General features: G+C 39.7%; 1 protein-coding gene across 6 annotated transcripts in view; it reads left to right on the top strand.

The window, feature by feature from the left end:
• The window catches only part of anks1b (ankyrin repeat and sterile alpha motif domain containing 1B), a 258,652-nt gene that overhangs the window by 227,581 nt on the left and 15,182 nt on the right, over positions 1-15,889 (top strand). For all 6 annotated transcript variants that reach the window (XM_038738848.1, XM_038738847.1, XM_038738846.1 and 3 more), the window contains 4 exons: positions 6,972-7,079; positions 8,253-8,456; positions 10,920-11,045; positions 15,230-15,301. In XM_038738848.1, coding sequence (XP_038594776.1) covers positions 6,972-7,079; positions 8,253-8,456; positions 10,920-11,045; positions 15,230-15,301 — 510 coding nt within the window. The remainder of the gene's footprint in view (positions 1-6,971; positions 7,080-8,252; positions 8,457-10,919; positions 11,046-15,229; positions 15,302-15,889) is intronic.

The following is a 15,889-nucleotide window of genomic DNA, read 5'->3' as shown; positions in this document are numbered from 1 at the left end:
GCCTTTAAAAAAATACATGTGCAAAATGTGTGTGATCATAACTCCCCTGAAGGTACTGTATATTCCTTGGGAATTTTCAATGATAGCAACAGCCCTGTACTCAAATACTACACCCACCTAATACACATTTGACTAGACTTTTACAATTTACATTTTTGCCATGGAAACAGTTATTTGCTTTAGATATCAAAACAGGACTGGACCTTGATGTCACCATAGCCCTGTACTTAACCTCTAAAGATATTACTGAGACAGACTATTTGCTGATCAATATTACCATTCAATTGGCCTGTAATGTATTCTGACCTGGGCAATTTAAGTAACCTTATGCCAGAGATTCTTGGATCTGGAAAAATCGATGCAGGATTCTTCAGTCGCACCATTAGCAGACAACGCCTGAGGGGCTTCAGGGGTCTGTTGCTATCGCAGAGGTCACAACCTCATAGTTTGGGTGGCTGGTGAGGTGACTGGTCATATTGACCTGAAACTGGAGAAGGTAGATACACACAGCGAACGTGAAAACAAACCAAAAACCGACCAATCGCATGCAGTTGCTAAGGCTTAAGAGAAGAAACTCCTTTGTGTGCGACTGCAGAGCTTCTTCTTTTCTAACGCCGAATCACGCTCACACTATTTATTCTGTATTATTTTCTTTTAGCCTCTCCTTCTAACATCTGGATAAAGCAAGAAGGGAGTGAAATTAAGGACAAAGTGGGTAGGAAAGGAGAAACGAGTGCAGATGATGAGAGGTAATTTAAGGTCAAGGGAACCAGAATATGGAGTGAAAAGGGATATTTAAGCGAGTCGATGTAGATTAAACAGGAGCAGAGAGATTTGTTCCTCTATCATTAAAACTATGTGCTAGCTTGAGCACAGACAGTGACTGGACTGTAGGTTCCCTCGCTGGGTTTTATGCTCCAGTGAGCCGACCAGCTTCCAACCTCCCCTCCAGTAGGACACAGAGAAAAGGCTTTTTGTTTCCAGTGTCCTGAGTGAGAGAGGTCGTTGTTAATGTCCCCAATCACACTTTCCACTTACCCCTTATTGCTGCGTTGGTTTCTTAAAAGTATGTCAGTTGGTTGCAGCTGTCATCATTATTCTGTGGGCCCTCTGTGTTTAATGTCGGTGTTTTTGAATTTATATAAAAATCGGGGAGGGAGGGGTGTGATGATGAAGGTGGAACAGTTTACAATTATGCGCAAACAGAAATATTTAAACAGCAAGAAATCAGATAAATAGTTTAATTCTTGTAGTAAAATGACAGCAGGCTACAGAGAGGAGATGGCTGTGTGAAAGCACAGATCTGTTACCCGTATGTGTGGCAGATAATCCGTTAATCAAGCCCGTTCAATCTGGGCTAACGAGACTGTTAACAGGATTAGCGCATTGATCGGCACACACAGAAGACACAAACACGGGCTCAGCAAGATACTGGAGGCACACGGCACCCCAAATCACTTCATAGTACGGTAATAAAATAAAGACCAGAGGGTAAGTGACCCTCATTGGATGATCTAGCCACTCAGTAATGCTGCAAAGAGAGGTACAGACATGGACAGAAGAACAATGAGATCGTGTCAACTCTGAGCTCTCAGAATTGATTTGAATAGTTGAGCTTAAATAAATACGTGGTTTGATGGAAAGAGAGGAAATGGGTACAGAGGTGTACGCTGTGGTAGCTCAATGCTTCTCCTGTCAGTATATACAGCTGCTGTGAATATAATTTAAATGCAAAGGGAGCGTTAACTGCAGTCAGGCATCACAAAGAGACTGTGAGCCTGTGTTTTAACAATAATGGTCGGGGTGGCATTCAAATCTCATCCATTCAGGTTAACAATATAATCTTCTTCCCCAGGCTCCGAAAACAGCTGTTTGTGTGTGTGTGTGTACACAGCCACGTGCATGGATTTTATTTATTTTATTTTTATGGATGAGTGTGTGTGGGTGACTGCTGCAGCGGCTCTGTGTTGCCATGGTGACAGCTGAACTTCAAGCTGAGGTTGAGGCTTCTACTGTAGTTGAAGTAGATTCTGTTGCATAAGGCAGTGCGTAACATAGATACGCACCATGCAATATTAACAATAAATTCAATGCTCTTTGTGGAGTGTGTATATGTGATGACTGGTGTCACGCTATTGGTCCTCAGGAGACGGACAGTCAAAGACGCAGAAGCATGACCATTAATATTTCATAACCTTCACTACACAAATCACTTTTAACAGGTAACAAGTAAGGTGAAAACTTGTTTGCAATCTAGTTTTACGATTTTAAGAAAATCAAGTATAATTTTCCTTTTACTAGCAGAGCAATAAATTGATATTTTTATTAGGGCTACAACGTATTTTCATAGAGGAGATAAATAGTCAAAACTGGCCATCACAACTTCCTAAATCCCAATGAGATGTTAAAATAACTCAAAAGTAAAAAGCCTGAGGCTACATCCACATTACAACGTTTTTGTTTTTAAAACGAGAAGAATCTCTGTTGTTTTAGCGGCGTATCAGAATTGATCTCCATCTATATTAAAGCAACTCAAAACTCATATCATGTGGTCTTTTAAGTACACTGGGCATGCACATGCCGATGTAAACAGGAAGCAGATTGTTTACTCCGCAGCTGCAGAAGATTTGGAGGAAGAAAGTACTACTACACAAAAAGAACCTCACCAGAGATTTTTTTTCATAAACCAACATCGAGGTGAAACTGTTGCTAAAAGTAATACGGGAGTACAAAGTGACAATGGGGACTGAACAGACTGGGAGTCGTTGCAAAGTAAATGCGGCGACATGGACAGTACGTGGAAGTATATAGGCTAAGTTTTATTTGCACAGTACAAATATTTTTATAAAAATACCAACAAAAAAAACACCACTGTTGGTAACATCTTGTTTTTGCTTTGCATGACCCAACCAGGAAGCCAAATGTGTGTCTACGTCATCGTTTTTAAGTCCTCAGTTTTCGTCTGTCCTGCACTAATGAGCTACCCAGGAGTTTTAAAACAAAAACGGGGTCAGCAAGGGTCACTCGTCGTTTTAGTCTGGATGGGTAGGTGCAAACATAGCCAAAACTGTGTTTTAAAACCAAAACATAGTAGTGTGGTTGTAGCCTGAGAATGAGGCAAATGTATACAGTAATGTCACCTGTTTGCAATATAGGTTATTTCAAAAAATGTCCTTAAACCAAGTGTAAATTTCTTGTTTTGTGGAGCTATACAACATATTCTCATTTCAAAATATTGCCACTTGTTTCTAAAACATACTGCAATGAAAGCCAGCATTTTTTAAAAGTTAAAAACCTAAGATCAAAACAAAATCACCTGATCTTAATGCACCAAATTCAGCAAGCCAATGTCCTCTTTAGTACAAAGAGACAGATTGAGATAAAGGGAGGCAGAGATGCTGTAGTATCACTGACATTGTACGTACATAAAGGACAGTGTGAAAGGGAGAAAGAGACAGTGAGTTGTGAAAGCCAGAGAGAAACATTATAGAAGGGAAAGATGAGTGAGAAAACTGGTGGAGGGAGCAGGGGGGGTGGCCATAATATGCCAATTAGTTCCACTACCCGCTAATACCTGCTCTGCTCTCTGTTGCCCTTTGATCCATTAAAATTAAATAATTAAAATACATTGTTTCCATGCAGAGTAGAACAGTGTAGGATGTAGTTTAACCTGTTTGTTTTTTTTTAACATCCCATATTTACTGTATGACATAAAATTAAATTTTATGAAACCCACCAAAGAAAACAAGAAGAGGAAGTATTTAGCATTTTTGGGCTTGCATGATACATTATAGATCAGTTATTTACATGCAATTTGCATATATAAACTATTCATTGTTGTTGGAATTGGCTTATTTATGTTCAGTTTGTGTGTTTAGGTTAATGCACACACACATACACATATTTCTATGTTTCTTTAGCACAATTTGGGGCAGTAGTTGGTGCGGAAGATATTGAAAAGTGTGTGTGTGTGTGTGTGTGTGTAAGTTGTGCTGTCTCAAAGCAAGACTGTCGGGTGAATCATTAGACTCGCAGCAAGGCCTCGCATTGAGGTTAATTACCACCTTTTGCCCTGAAGAGACACACAAACACATTCTCTTATGCATACCTTTATTGGAAGACCTCCAGAGGCAGCCCCATAAAACCAGGCAGCAGTTTGTTGTACACTGAAGTATGGGTGCCAGAAGTTGCGAACAGTGCAAACAACATCTCTGCAGAAGGCTGCCATGTTCCAGCTCGGCTCTTTAGAAAACCCAGTAACTGGCACAGTCAGTGGACGCCTGGTGACCAAAGAAAGAATGAATGCTTTCACTAGAGTCCAAGTGTGTGTGTGTGTGTATGTGTGTGTGTATATTTTGTCTCTGATTGTGCCTGTGTAATGAGCGCCTAGGGGAAATCAATAGACTATTACAAATTTGCCACAATCTGATATTGTTGAATTTGCATTTCATGTCTGTCAGTGCAAAAACTCTCAGCTCTCATTAACAATTAATCAAATGGTGCCCTTTACAAAAAACCTGTTTGTGGTTTGAGCTGGGATTTCAGGGTCTTGCATAGCTTTCTTAGCATGTTAGATGGGAATATTGATATCCTTGTCATGTATCATGTGAAGTATGGAGCTAGAGCACATTTGTTATTAGTTTAGCTAGCATAAAGACTGGTAGCTGGGGGGAAGTAGCCAGCCTGGCTGTCTCCAAAGTTCAGCTTCTGTTTTTTGGGTTTTTTTTACATTTCTGCTAGTGTGGAGATTCAACAAAGATATAACGTATTAATCACAGTTTTAAAGCTTTTTTTACGTGTATTTTTAAACTTTGGCCAGGGCCAAGCTAGCTGTTTTACCCTGCTACCAGTATTTATGCTAAGATAGGCTAAGCTAACCTTGGCTTCAGAGTGGTATCCATCTCATCAAGGAACAAATAAGCATATTTCCCAAAATGTCAAACTGTTCCTTAGGATTTGCAAGTTTTAGAATTAATTACAGAGCTGTCAGAGTAGAGTATCATGTCATGTCAAAGCTGCTTGCAAATCAAGTGTCAAGTCCCTGAATCATTTGCAAGTCTTTCAGGTCTGAATGCCGACCATTAAAATAATAATAATAATGCATTTGCTTTTTGAAACAGTGTTAAAGGAAAAGTTCCAGCTTTTAGGATTTGCTGCTACTACATCAGTAAGAGTTAGATAAGAGGGTCATCCATGTTTGTGATGCACGAGTTATAAGGCAATTAGCTTAGCATAGTATAAAAACTAGAAGCAGGGAGAAACGGCTAGCCAAAATGCAGGAACATATTGGAGCTTATTAACAGTATTGCACAATTATGTTGTATTTAACCTCCTCTGTCTAGAGTATAAACTGTTCCACATATAAGGAATGGTCTTTAACAGTTATGAAACAGCCGACGGTGCAAATATGTCTTTCAAAAAAGTGTATGAACAAATTGTCCCAAGCTAAACTAACAAACTGGTAAGACTGGAGAGCTTTCCCCCTCAAATAACCATTCGCTGAATAAAATGTCGTACAATGGTGAACAAAATACCAGGCGAGTAGTCAAGAAGAGTACAGAGAAAATAGTTTGAGGTATCGTGGCGGAAAAGTGCTACCGTGTTAGCTTGCTGGTTACAGTAATTCACCAACTAGTCCTGTGAGTTGTCACTCGGCATCAAGATTCTATAAATGTTTCACTCTGTCAATTTCTGGTATGATCAGGTCTTACATTCTTTGCTTTGTCTTTAAGGTCTCAATTCTAATCTAAATTTTTTGGGGGGAATTGTGTTAATACTGTTTTTTTAGATAATGGAGACCGTGAAGCCTAGTTAATTATTATTTAATATTTAAGGTGTGTGGCTGGTGTTCTCTTTTTATTGTTCCAGGATTTTACTAGATCAAAACTTAAATTTCATTTTTGTCTTTTCTTTTTAGTTTAAGTCCTCTATTTTGTGACTTAAGTCAGACTTGAGTCTAAGTCACCAGTCTACATCTATAGTTCATCTTGATAATAATCTTGATGCCTCAGGGGATATTAGTTTCTTATTTATTTGACTGAACAGTAAATTGCAATAGCATCAATTAAGTGAATCAGCCTCTCTGTCTATGCATCTTTTTGTGTGTGTTTTTTTTTAATGAGTCTCATACAGTATTTCATACAACCCTGGTATGTGTTTTACATCAAAGAAATGGTACACACAGGATGTTGTCAATGTAACAGCACGAGTAAGAGCTTGAACACAGCTGTCCAAGCCATGCTGGTAATAATAATAATAATAGCAATAATAACATGATGTATGCATGTGCTCAGGGGCATTTTGTGTCATTATGCACTCATTAGTACTTCCCTGAGGGCTCTGCAGTGCACTCGAGTGTTTATCTGTGAAACCCATTCTGGATAGTGGTATTAGCCTCCATTTGAGGCTCATGATGGTGATGAATGATGATAATCATTTACCTTTTATGCAGTTTTTTTTTTTGCATATGCGGACATAATCTTGTTATTATCCAGTCTGAAAGCCTTTGAACTATTACTCTGTAAAAGCCGTTTTATATTATGCAAAGTAAAATGAGTCATCATTTTTTTTGCAAGCACAGTGGCTTTTGACCCTACATTTCCTGTGTATTTTCCAAGAACACAAAAATCTTAACTCATTCTGTGCCTTAGTGTAGAGAAACAGTTATTCTGTTAATATTTTTAAAATCATATAAAATGTGAAAATTGTCCACCACAGTTTCCCATAACCCTAGGTGATGTCTTCAGGTTGCTTCAAGATATTACATTTGTAAGATATAAAACTAAGAAAAGCAGCAAATCATCATATTTCTAAAGTTGGAAGTATTAAATATTGGGCACTTTTGCGTGTTAAAGACTTAAATGATTTTCAACTAATATCAACTAATTGTTTCAGCCTACCTTAATCAATAATAATAAAAACTGCCCTGCATGTAATTTAACTTCAACGTCTACATCTCTGTGTTCATTCAGGTATTGAAGATCGGTCTTATCGGACACAGAAAACGGATCCTCGCCTCATTGGGGGACCGGCTACACGAAGACACCCCACAAAAACCTCCGCGAGCCATCTCCCTAAGGGTGAGTGAGTCACAGTGAGCAGACTTGTATGTTGTGTGAACTATGAAAACCCTCAGCAATATCTAAACCAGTGTGGATTCAAATTATTATAAACCTATCAGACAGAGGAAGAAAGCACTAGTCCCTTCCCAGATGGCTGTGTATTTCTCTGAGGGTGCTACGGGCTCCCCACTGCTGCTGCTACCACCCAACTGATTATCCAAATCTCTGAGGCAGGCACAAAATGGCCGACCCACTGCAGTTTCCTCCCTGCCGGCTTGTTCTGGATTCTAATCACAAGGAACTGGCTTTACCTCTCCCATCGGGGCTACACTTTAATGTCCTTATAATAGTATCTTGCTCTTTGTGCTGTTGAGCCAAGGGAGGTTCTCTGCTTCTGAGAAAACATTGAAAGTGTCAACCTGGTAGATTCTGCTCCTTTCTGTCTTGTTTCCATAATGGTTGAGTCAATAAAATGTCAGAAAATTACACAAGAATAAAACAGAGAAAAGATTCAAGAAGAGAGGTGCTACTGGCTTGTAAATTCAGAAAAGCAAGATTATACTGTATGGCTCAACACAGGGTAAATTATGTGTTTAAGTGGCATTGTCTTCCAGTGTCTGAGCAGAGGGCGGTATTTACTCAGTAAATACAGTCAATCACTTGCTGACAGCTGAGTGCATTTGGACAAATGGCTGAACGAACAGAACGTGGCTCAACATTTCAGCTTGTACAGCCCGGAAAATAATTAAGAAAATCATCAGAAAGCACCTCCTCTAGTGAGACTCTTCTCATATGTAATCAGCTGAAAGTGAATAACCTCTCAGGAGAAATAGCTGACCTTCTACTGTGTAAGCCATTTTAACATGTAAAAGTTTTAATTCTTTAGGGAACTTTAGTCTCCGCTAAGCTTGGAAAACCTCTTAAAATGAACATAAATTTCCACTTTAAGGATCTAGCCGATGCCCTGATGGACCTTCTGAGACCTTCTAGTAACAGTGTCTTTGTCCCAAAAAAAAAAAAAAAACACTTTTAGATACTGGTACTCAGCAGTATGGCAACACTGTAGCTGAAAAATAAAATGTGACAGTGCACAGTAAATGCAATTGCCCTACTTATTGTACTTGCAGCAGTGACACGGCACATTATGAAATGATGAATGAACCCTCTCTTGCTTCCTTCCTTCTGTCCAAGGAGCCCGGAGGAAACCACACTCCTCCTCAACTCAGCCCGTCGGTGGGCCAGGCAGCGTACACGGCGGGGGTCCCGGGTGGATCTCTGGACGTGCAGCACCTCATCATGCAGGCAGATGCCCGGCGCAGGCAGCGCAGCAATGACAACTACTTCGAGGACGTGCCGCGATCCAAGCTGGAGCGACAGATGGCCCAAGTCAGCATGGTGAGGAAGGGAGGACAGGTTGGAGGGATGAATGGATGCAGGGAAGGGGAGTGAAGGATGGACAAAAGCAGAGTATTATGAATGGTCATAGTCAGAGATACTGTTGGCTGTCTGAATGCTTAAAGGATTAAGTTTGGTAATATTCTGTATTTTTCTTATTGTCAACGAAACTCATAAAAAAAAAACAATTAATTGATCCTTCTAGTAAGTTTAAAAAAGCTTAACAAAGCTAATTCCTGTGTGCCACAAAAATGATTATGAACACCTCACTGAGCCACACTGTTGCACTGGATAACATGTTACTTTATTACCATGAACACACACACACTATAGTTTATTTTGACTCAATTTCCCATACACCGTCCTGCTGCTCTACACACTCACTAGAGCACAGAATGTGTATTAATGTGTATTAATCCCACACTGAAAATAGTCCCTAACAAATACACTATTTTGTGGATCTGTTTGAGTGAAGTTTGCAAAAAACTACAGTTCCCATTCAGTTTCACATATAACATTTTTCTCCCACTGGCCCTCTTGGCCAGTAGATCTGAGTTTTATTGGCCTGAAAAAAAAAAACATTTTTTCATTACACTTTTACTTTATTAATCATGTATACATTGTAATCATTCATTAAAACAACAATGAACTGATTATTTTCTTATTATTAAAATCTTTAAAAATTTTATATACATTTTTTTATTTGATTTTTCCCATGAAACGGAGGCGTGGGAGTGCTATTTGCTTCTGCATATTTAAAAACACAAAGATAGAGAGAGACTTGTTGACAATATTGATTGGCGTTTACAGTAGCCAACAGCACTGAGTGAGTTAGCGGTTACTTTAGGATTGTTGACAATAAACAAAATAGAGTAACTACAAACTCATTTGTTATTTTAAGTTTAAGAATAAAAATCAGATTCCAGTGCTATTTCAAAGTTGTATCTTGTCTAAAAATTCAAAGCAAGAAGACACTAATAAGCTTTCAGGTGGTATCACATTTCTAATCAGGACAGTGGAATACATTATCATAAATGATGTATCATAATTAAATGCTGGTCCCTAACAGCTACAAGATGCAAGCCAAAAGTGTTTTATCTGCCTGTTTGGTTGTTGATTGAAAATCCACCATTAATTATCTACAGCCGGCAGACCATCTGACACCGGCAGCCAACAGTTTAGACTGCATAAATTTTACAAATAAGGAAATATGAAATTTATGCCTGAAATTTGGGCTATAAAATTATAAAATATGTAAACCGCAATCAGACATAATCTGCTGCTTTTCCAAATAAATGTTTATCTCCAGCAGTCTGTCTCTAACATCACAAGATATAATACTTCTGCACAAACAAAACATACTTTTCAGAATGAGCATCTCAACTTTCCAGCCAATTTTATTCTCCTCCGAACACAAAATTAGAACTTTATGACTTCCAATCAGCAACAGCACAATAATTCAGACACACACACACACACACACTTAGATGGGTGCACACATCTGAGGCAGCAGCTGTGTTTTGATTCAGTATGATTAGGGTCTTTTTGTGTCTCTGTGTGAATCACAGAGCTTATCAGTGTAGATTACCACACACTTATGGTTATCCTGCTGAATCTCTTAAGTGTGTGTGCGTCACAGTGTGCATCCCCCCTCTTTAGAAACAACACACTGAGGTGGCACGGCTGAGTCAGCTTTGCCAGAATAGAAAGATAACTATTAGAGAAAAGAGAAAATATCTTTATTACCGTTCTTCTATGACTCTCGCCACATTTCTATGATGAGAACAAAACCCGTAGGGTAGCACATTAAAAACGGAGTCTGTCATCAGGTTCAAAGTTTGTGGGGGAAAACGGATGTAATATTGTTAAGCTGGTGGAATTTAGCATAGATTTGGCCAGTGCCTGTTTCTAAAGGCTTAACCCCAGGCTGTTTATCCAACATCTTTGCATCTTATTATAAGATAAGATTCCACGGCAAATCATCAACTTTCTGACGAGGATTACACACAAAAGCGGTCAGATTAGATCGACACATAAACACACAGTCTTTGGCACAGGATGTGTGCATACCTCCGCATGCAAGAAAATCATCTGGTTTCATTTACCAAATAATGAAAGACTGTAAAACAAGCTTAATTGTTATGACATTTGAGAAGTATGCAGATAGGATTTGGGTATTTCCTTTGTGTAAAAGGTGAAAGCTCACGGGGTGAAAAAGCAGTTAGCAGCAGCAAAGACTCTTTAACTGAGAAACTGTAAAAGCTGAGCATAATTCATCCATGTTTAATTTCCTCTTGGATGTTCTCTGAAGCATTTCAGTCAGGAAAGCTGTTACATGATCAACATGCACGCATTTATAAGGCCAAAGAGTTATGTCAACATGGGATACACAGCACAGGCCTCGATGTCATGCCCCATCTTGTAATCTTGTGAGTCCTGATGTTTGATTGGTTGTCGTTTCAGGCAGGCGAGTGGTGCGAGCCGATCACGTTGCGTCCGCCCAACGAGGCCACCTCGTCCACTCCGGTGCAGTACTGGCAGCATCACCCCGAGAAGCTCATCTTTCAGTCCTGTGACTACGAAGCCTATGTGAGTGCTACAGCTTCACCTCACTCTTGAATATGTGTGCATTCAAAGTTCAAATGTGTGTATTTGTATGATTGGTCTATAAAATTATGGAAAATTGTGAAAAATTACTTGTTTTGTCCAACCAGCAGTCCAAAACCAAAGAGATTCCGTTTACTAATCTGAAAATCAACAAACTTTTACATTTGAGAAGCCAGACCAGAATTTTTGGCATATTTGATAAAAAACAAAACAAAAACAATTAATTAATCAATTATGAAAATAGTTGGCATAATTTTCTGTTCATTGACTTGTCGAATCATTGACTAATCAAGTCTCATACAATGTAATAATATTGAAGATCAAAGACCTTAACTTCCCCTTTCAGTCAATACTGCACTCAGTTATTCTCAGCACTAAATTTAGACCTTTTCCAGTTACATAAAGGATGTTATATGTCCAGGTTACCACAGATACAGCCCTGCACTTCTGATTGGTTAAATGCTTAGCATCCAGACTGAAATTATTACTTACTTGGAGCAAGTAAAACAGTGCAGAAAAGCAAGAATTGGGTCTCGTTTTACGTTTACGTTTTGATTGGTTCGGAGGCACTGTGTTGAAGACATGGAGTAGATGTGAGCTGGACGATTAAGTAAGAGAGAGCAAGGGAGAATAAGAGGAAAAAGATAGTTGGAGAGAGATTGAAAATTCAAGTTTGAGCAAATAGGACGGGGAGAAGAGGAAGCAAACGTGGTGCTGAAATCAAATATGAATGAAAGATGACAGAGGCAGTGAATAAGAGATAACTATCTCCTCCCTCAGTCAAACATCCCACCTTTTAGTTTTTTCACCTCCTTAAGATTGATAGCAACAGTGTGGACCATTAGGCTCTTGACAGATGTACAACTACAAAGGGAATGTGTTTTTTGAGCGGATGGTGGGGAACACACCACAGGTGTGCCACCGAGGGAAAATACGGAGGTGCTTTCATGGAGCCATTTATGACAACATCTCTAATGCTCGCTGTCCCAGGACAGCGGGCTCCAGAAAGCTCAGCAAGTGAGATAAACGAGCGGGAGCCACAAGAGAGGGGGAGGCAGAGTGCTCAGTATGAATATTGGCAAGCTGGAGGGAGATGTAGAGTGAAAAAGAATAAATTGGATGGATGAGACAATGATGAGAGGGAACGGGAGTGTGTTTGTGTTCATAGAGAAAGGAGGATGGTATAAAGCCAAAAGGACAGAATAAAGGAAGCATCAGCACTAGTCTCATTTTCAGTTTCATTTAAATCTGGAAATAAACAAAACCCTCTGATCCACTTTCAGCTCCAGCTCAGATGACAACTTTATTATGTCAGCTTGACAACCAGAGCTCAAAAATATTATCTGAAGTTATTACAAATCCATTTCCAGTAAAACCCTGCAGACATTCTAACATCATTACCACACTCTACATCATTAACAGCCAATGTTATTTCAACATTGACACTGTGTGCTCTTTTATATTAATCTAAAAGCTTCTGTAGATACATCGAATATTAAAAAACATTATGGAATTTTATCTGGTACCAATAAGTCTTGTGTGTTTGTGTACGCCAAGAATTACTACCACAGAGACATGGTAGACAGGACAGCAGCTGGTCTCGTGTGCAACTGTAATGCAATTTCTAGGATAACTGCCAGCAACCCTGCTATAAAAGCAATTTAAGACTGTTAGCTAAGGACTAACATGCCCAGGTAACTCATGTCACAAAGCAATTTGCCCAAAAGGTTGTTTTTCCTCCATAATCAAATTCATCACTAAGTAAAGGTAAGATAAATCCTCTGACGTAGATACTCACAAGATTTATACTCAATATTTTGTTCCTTGAGTCATTTACTGTAGAGGATGAGACTGTTTGAGATAAAAGAAGCTGTAATTTCCCCCCCTCTAATCCACTAAAAGCCTTGTTAGGGTCCCACTTTAAGAAATAAGGTCTCTACCATAACAGGAAGGGTCCTGCAAGGTGGTGAATGTCACACCCATTAAGTGCTCTAATGTTGACATAAACATTGTCCCTGTAAAACACTGTCACCATTAGTAGCTTCTTTATTAAATCAGATACTACGTGTGCAGAATGTCTGACCACAAAGTCGCATCCAGAGAGAGCTGGACCTGCCAGACTCCGGCGTTAATGTCCCTCCAGGAGCCTCTCAAGCTGGATGTAATCACTTCTGTGTGTGTCGGTGTGCATTTAATCAAACTCCATGTTAGTACAGCTGAATGTAAACATAGCATCCATAAATTACTCAAAATATAAGAAATAATTGAGTTTATTTTCAAGTACACGCCATAATTAATACTATAAATTAAATAAGTACACATATATTTTCATTTTTGTCAGTTTATTTCATCAAGACAATAAAAACAATTCAGCTACATTGAAAAGCACTTTCAAAAGTATTTTATTGGAGGGAAGGCTGCTGTTCGTGTTTTGTTAGTCTTTGTACGAATGCTGCCACTCCTTGTCCTCCACATCATCGCGGGTGAGCAGTCCAATGTTGACTATGTTAAAGCTTGAGATGATTGGTTATCAAGACCTCGTGAGTGTTCTTTGTGTAAACTGGATAGCTACGGTAAGAAAGGAAGTACCTTGGTTCTGTGATGCCAAGTTCAGTGGTATTTGTGCTTTGTATCTGTCAATACAGACTGCAGTCATAGGTGCTGGATTATTACAGCTGCTGTCAACACCTGTGTTCTGTGCTGTGCATCCATAGACTGAGGTTTGATTGTGGTAACTGGTCACTAGTCAGGACCTGGACAGGAGCGGTGCTAGTTGAGGCTCGAGGCAGCTGGGTCCTCCTCTAGCAAGAATTTTAGCATTCAGCTGCACCACAGCTAGAAGCTGTGGCAGCAGTAGAGCAGCTGTCACCAGTCAGGACCTGGACAGGAGCGGTGCTGGTAGAGACGTTGGTGTCTCCCTCAGCATCATTGAGGGCAGCAGTCAGCAGCAGGAGGGTGGTCTGTTCATGAATTGAGAGGATGACTCAGACTACAGAGTCATCCTCATCAGAGCCACATGCAGAGTTGACAGCTGATGACCATCCCTGCTGCTGGACTGTGTCTCATTCATTTCCGTTTGAGTTCATTTGCAGCACTGAATGTAGGAGGGACACATCTTCATCTGGCAGGGGAAGCTTAGTTTAAATTTGGGCATTAATCTAAATCTGCTAACAAAAAAAAAAATCACAGCTGAATGAAAATCCTTTATTATTTGAAAGACCTCAACAGACAAACCACTGTTTGTGCATTTATTGTACAAAACATTTCCACAGCTTCTCAAATTTACCAAACTTTGGGATGTCCACTAGAACTGAAAATAAAGTTGAACAACCAGACACTCGCATACTTCTGTATACTAAGCATATGTTTGTCTTGCTATGGCAGCCGGCAGCGCATGTGGATGCAGCAGCCAGTAGCTCCTTCAAACTTCGCCACACTTTTGCTTTTCATCTGTGTTTTCCGGCTTTATTGCCGAAACAAATATTAACTATGAAATACAGTCATTGGAAAAGGAAGACAGGGTTTTTGGATTAAAGAGCAGCGGACCACGACCCACCAGCCATATCAACTGGACCAGGCGCCATTACTCTGGTGATTGCTCAGAGGAGAGAAAAGAGACTTGGGATAGGAGCCATGTTGGCCCAGCTTAAGGCTGCTCCTAAAGGTCTGGTCTGGACAAAATGGGACTCATGTTGGCCAATCAACGGAAATCAGAGACTGTTATGCCCACATCAACATCCCGGATCAAGCACACAGCGGGTGGTCCGTTTTCCAAGCTGTCAGCGCAAGACTCCGGCAAGATGAGATGAGGCGGACTCAGTGTTTCCATCGGTGATGCTTGGTGCTCAAACACAGTCAAGATGGACACTGTTTCCCAAATGTCAGACTTTTTGTGTGAAGATGAAACCATTTTATCTTCTTGTTGCTGCTTTTTACATTCACCCCAGACGCAAATTCAAAAAATGCACTGTGGAATGTTCTGGGTGTTTACATGTCAGTTTATAGCTTTTGTATATAAATAACTTTATTTTATTTATTTAATATGGTACCATATATTAATACACATTTAATTATCTGTTAAGTTCTGTGTGTGTAGCATGAAGGGACTAGAGGCTTACTGTTTGTTTATAATGACAAACAACATTTTGACCTTGTCTTTTCCACAGTACCTGGGATCTATGCTGGTGAAGGAGCTCAGAGGGACGGAGTCCACACAAGACGCTTGTGCCAAAATGCGGGTAAATCACAGCCCAACACACTTTCCATTTGCTATTGCTAGGAAATATACAACTAACATTATTTACAACTGTTGCTGAGAACTGGGAACACAGACGTTGCTGAAAAGAAGTCTGAGATGTATATGAACACAACTTGCAGTGGCTTTAAAAAAAAAACCTTACTGGACCTTCGCATCTGGGACACAGTCTCATAGCCAGACTGCCTTCACACTAGAAACGAACTTAAAATATCACGACTGTGGATTAAGTGTATTGAGGGATTTATTTTTAATATCCTTGCCTGGATGGCTCAATACCTCTTTTACCGCAAATTACCTTATCTCTTCTCTCAGTTTGTGTCATTCGGCTGCTCGCTCTCTTTGTCTTCCTCTCCTATTTCTCACTGCTGTTATGTCTCCTGCTATCGTGTCTTTCTTCCTGCTCACTCACTCTCTCCCTCCATATTTTACTGTGAAGCTGACTCCCTCTTTCAGTTCATATCTCTCACACTCATCCTAAGCTGCTGCAGTGTGAAGATAAATTTTAATATTCATGAGCAAATCTTTCTGTTCCCCTCCTCCCTCTTTTCTTCTATCTCTATATTTATGT

This window comes from Micropterus salmoides, unplaced genomic scaffold (genome assembly GCF_014851395.1).
Source record: "Micropterus salmoides isolate LMB-PRFRI ecotype aquatic unplaced genomic scaffold, ASM1485139v1 Ms_hic_scaffold_23, whole genome shotgun sequence".
NCBI classification, from domain to species: domain Eukaryota; kingdom Metazoa; phylum Chordata; class Actinopteri; order Centrarchiformes; family Centrarchidae; genus Micropterus; species Micropterus salmoides.
The sequence above is the reverse complement of the archived record's forward strand: the minus strand, read 5'-3'. Positions and strand labels throughout refer to the sequence as shown.